The sequence below is a fragment of the Zeus faber genome (assembly GCF_960531495.2).
Source record: "Zeus faber genome assembly, chromosome: 13".
In the NCBI taxonomy this organism is placed as follows: domain Eukaryota; kingdom Metazoa; phylum Chordata; class Actinopteri; order Zeiformes; family Zeidae; genus Zeus; species Zeus faber.
Window position 1 is genome coordinate 7,526,985 of NC_137198.1, and position 5,000 is coordinate 7,531,984.

Below are 5,000 nucleotides of genomic sequence, written 5' to 3' on the forward strand. Positions count from 1 at the left end.
TTTTTCTAAAATGTATAAAATAATCACCCTTCCCTATAAACATACAGAGATAATTTCATGTATGCCTAAACACCACACGTTCCCTCTAGAACAGCTGTTTTGTTTCCAATGAAATCTTGATGACCATTAAAAAAAAAAAAAAGAAAGTAACCGCCCCCCCCAAGACGAAACGATAATGCTGATCGATTCGATTACTGGCTGACGATGGATCGGCAGCAGGAAAGCCACGACCGGCCCCGGCCCCGGCTTCACTGTTTATAGTTGGCCGGGCTTTCTATCCACGGAGCTTAAGCCCCGGTGCCGCCTACTTCGCAAAGACAAATAATGGGATTTTGCAACTTCTGGTGCAACCTGGACCTTACACACACACACACACACACACACACAGACGCAAAACGTTTCACGGCGTGTGTGTGTGTGTGTGTGTGTGTGTGTGTGCGTGCGTGCGTGTGCGAAATGAAGGGGGGTGCGGGGGTAGTGTTTACTGACCTGAGGATGACTTGCTCCAGGAGTTTAGTCTTCACCTCGTCCTCGTGAAGACGTACCTGTGTTTCCTCTTCCTCCGGAGCGCCGTCCAGCAACCAGCGCTCCCTCAGCGCCTTGGACTGCAACGCACGCACGCACGCACGCACACACACACGTACACACACACAGAGTTACACAAGAATAAAACAATGCATAGGCGACGGGTACGGGTAAAACAATTAACTGTGGATGAACGTGCACGTGTGATTCGAGGGGAGGCATGTGTTTTATGTATATACATTGTGTACATTCTACATGTTCAGTCTCTTTAACAACAGGGATGCACTTTCCTGACATCCTGCCAGGAAGCATGTTCCTGCCCCATTGTGTGCGGTGGTCTGTTGCTGTGTGTGTGTGTGTGTGTGTGTGTGTGTTTGCATGTGTGTGTGTGTGGTGTGTGCGTGTGTGCGCGTGCGCGTGGTTCCCTCATCATCGTGTACGCACAGATGCAGTTGGCAGAGTTTATTACCGACACTTTAATCCCCTAAATCCCGGAGCGCTGTCACCTTCTCTTTAATTTCACTTGGACGCGAACGCGGCTCCGTTCGGGGGAGATTAGCGCCAGTTGCCCAAGCCACGGACGGGCACGGACTCTGCGGAAACTCTAAATCCTCCGCAAGCCTTCTGCCAAAGAGAGCGCGACAACAGCACCCGACTGTTGCTGCTCCGCGGCCGTCAGCCACTTCACCCCCGACGCCAACTCTTGTGCCAACTCGACCGGGGCTCGCTGCCAGGGCGTTCCGGCGCTCCGGCGGCGTGAAGAAAATAAAGCCCAAAAAAGCCCAAAATAGAAATCGCCTTTTACGTCGCCCTACTCGACAAAGTTAAAGTCTCCACATGTGTAGACGAGTTCACGCTCCCCCCAATTACAAATACAAATATCACTGAGCGTGATAGTTTCCGAGGACAGGGTCCCCCTTTGTCAACGCAGGTCTCGTTAAACGTCGGCTCCTCACCGAGCTTCCGATGCGGCCAACGCCGAAGCCTTTTCCAAAGCGGGAAGCTGGCCTCGCAGTCGCACGTGTCTCTGTGTCGACCGCCACGACACATTTTTGTGTCAAGCTAGTCCTTGCAATTGCCGGAGTGCACCCAGAGCGTCACGTGGACTGCAGCAGGTGGCCAGAAGGAAGCGACGCAGCTTCCTGTTTCTAGTCTCTTACTCGTTCCAGTCATTTCATTTAATTTTTTTTATTTTTTTTGCAAAAGAGTCGATTTAACTCCAGGATCGAACTCAGCGTCTGCGACACATTTTCTACCAAGCAAAAGCGGTGGGCGAGTCTGCACACAGAGCGGCTGTAATGTATGGGGACCAGCGTTTAAACAGGGCCTGGGATGAAGCGATGCTTTGAATATTGGATCCCGGTCAGAACATTCTGAGAGGGAACAGCAGTTTGGCCGCTCGCAGAGGCCTGGAGGACTTACGGGGCATTACTATGGGGTGGACGGGCACGTCCTTCGGTTTCCAGACTGCAAGCTGCGCTGTGAAGAGACGATGCTAATTTGGGCGAGCGTGTAAATAAAACGAGTTGCAGGGAGCAAATGGCAGCAAAGCTTTGCCGTGAGCCTGATGGCGTCTCTCGGTGATGTCTCGGGGTTAGGGTTAGGGCGGGGCGGCGCCACGAGGGGGCATGAGGGGGCTTTGCACCCTCACTTGTATTTTCTGTTTAAGTTTTATGTAGCCTATATATAAATAGTAAAAACAAAAAAATATTGGCCGAGATACAAGTGCCATGGCGACGGCGGTAATGAAACACCTTCTTTGAAGCGTGTTATCTGATCCAGGACACCGGTTCCGCCCATCGAGACTCGTTTTCGACTCGACCAATCAGGACGGGCTCAGAACGCTTACCTCATGACTATTCATATCCTGCCAAGAAAATGAATCAGAGGTAAATAGATAAACAGACAAAAAAATGAATAGTCATCTGGACTTTCTCGTCTCCTTTTCCCCCGGCGGCTAAATAAAGTCATTTATTCTGGAATATGCGACTCGTTAAACCACGGGCGTTGCCGCGTTATTCTCCCGCCGTGATTATGAAAAAAAAAAAAAAAATGCCGGGGAAAGGAGTCCTTGTCTTCCTTCTCCCGCTAGAACCACACAGTGGAGCCCGGATTCAATTTTTCTCTTTATTCGGATGACAAAAAACACAAAAAACAAAGAAACAAAAAAAAATCTCTGCTCCGCCTTTGCGCGTCTAACACGTGCCCCCAACACTGTCCCCTCCTCAGCAACCCCCCACCCCCACCCACCCTTTCAACCGTGCCATTCAAACAGGGGTCTGTCAGGTTGGGGGCCCCTCTATTAGTCGATATATATAATACACCTGTTTCCAACGACATCTTGATGCCCAATCACGCTTTACAAATAAATAAATAAAATAAAATAAAATAAAATAAATACACACACACACACACACACACAAACAAACAAACAAACAAACAAACAAATAAATAAATAGATAGATAGATAGATAGATAGATAGATAGATAGATAGATAGATAGATAGATAGATAGATAGATAGATAGATAGATAGATAGATAGATAGATAGATAGATAGATAGATAGATAAATAAATAAATGAATGAAAAAATACAAAAATAAAAACCACGCCTGCACGTGACCGCACCACTATATCAGCAGAATATTGAAATGTTAATCAAAAAAAGTGCAGAAATAGGCACAGCAGGATGATAACCTACTGTTTTACTGCCGTATATAAAAAGACTTGCCCCCTCGTCATTTTTAACTGCCCCCTCAGCCACTTCATCCTGGCACTGGGGGCCTGGGTTTAGGGTTAGTGCAGACTTTCTGGAGTTTTCTCGGATATTTACTTTCCTCTCCTTTTTGTTTTCCGCCTCGCCCTGTAGTGCTGCGTGTCTACTGTCGGAGCGCTCCGAGGGCTTTTTTGTTTCCGAGAGTCTTCCTGAAAAATCTGGACCTGGGCTTTGTGCGTGAATTCCTCTCCAGTGATGCAACAAGAATTTCCAAAGCAAAACTCCCTTTTTTTTTTTCCCCTCCCTCTCTCCCCCTCCCTCCCTCCCCCCCCCTCTCTCGCTCTCTCTTGCACGGTTCACGAACTTTCTGCTTTTTGGGAGAACGGAGCCCGACGCGGTTCGTCGTTGCCAATTTCTTCCCTCTCTCTCTCTCCTGTTTTATCAGCGCGTTGTTGTGGTTCTTGTTGTTTCCTCTATTTTTCTCCCTCTGTCCTAAGAATAAACGATGCACGGGCGGCTACAGATGCAGGCCGCTCTGCAGCACGCACACACACACACACGCACACACGCGCGCGCGCACGCCTGCATACACACACACACACACACACACACACACACACACACACACACACACACACACACACACACACACACACACAGACACAATGTAATTCAACACTCTGAAATACCCCGGCCCTGCTTGGTCTCTTGGGTATTGATTCTAGTCCCCCCTCCCCTCTCTCTCTCTCTCTCTCTCTCTCTCTCTCTCATTCTCTTTTTCTGTCCTCACTCCCTTCTTTTCCTGCTTTCCTTTTTTCATCTCTCTCTCTCTCTCTCTCACTGTCTCGCTCTCCCTCTCTCTTGTTACCGCTCTAACCACACCCCACCCAAAGTCTGACATCACTTAATGTACTAATGTGTGTGCGCAAACACACACGCGTGCGCCCGCACACACACACACACGCACACGCACACGCACACGCACACACACACGCACGCACACACACACACACACACACACACACACACACACACACACACACACACACACACACACACACGCACACGCACACGCACACACACACACACACATACACACAGTCTTGTCTTGCCGTCTGGCAGCCCGGTCATGAAGCCAGAACGCTGAAGCTCACGTCTGCTCCATTGTTCTTTGTAGTAAAAGCTGCTAACGTAGCAGACAATGAGCGGAACTGTGGTATCTGCACGCACACACACGCGCGCACACACACACGCACGCACGCACGCACGCACGCACGCACGCACGCACGCACGCACACACACACACTACAATACAATACAATACACACAACATACAAATCTCTGAGTGGCAGGGAGGTAAAATGTGCCATTTGGATTTTTCTCACATTTTAAAACGGTTTCCTTCACGGTAACATCCATGTGAGCTTTTCGGAGACGATATCGGCCCTGACGTCGTTCGGTAAAATGTGGCTCGTTTGAAAGTGGGATTTACCGCGTTGGAAAACAAACCTTTTCGGAGCGGGGACAACAGAAATGCCTTAGAAAGTTACTCATTCCCCAGAGGCCTTGTCCCGTCCGTTCAGTGTCACTTGGAGACGTCAATAAACACGTTTCGCAGCAGCCGTCAAACCAACAAGCTCAGTTCATTCCTTGAAGTGCCAGCTGAAAACACAACTTTCATCTGTACGTTTACCAGTGTATCTTTATTTATTATCTGTTTGAACATTTTGCTTGATGCACAGGCTGTTTTATTTTTACT

General features: G+C 48.8%; 1 protein-coding gene across 1 annotated transcript in view; it reads right to left on the reverse strand.

Annotated features, from left to right (window-relative positions):
- Positions 1–5,000, reverse strand: part of palm1b (paralemmin 1b) — a 15,294-nt gene that overhangs the window by 4,338 nt on the left and 5,956 nt on the right. The window contains exon 3 of the mRNA XM_080012558.1: positions 490–605. Within this exon, the coding sequence (XP_079868684.1) occupies positions 490–605 (116 nt within the window). The remainder of the gene's footprint in view (positions 1–489; positions 606–5,000) is intronic.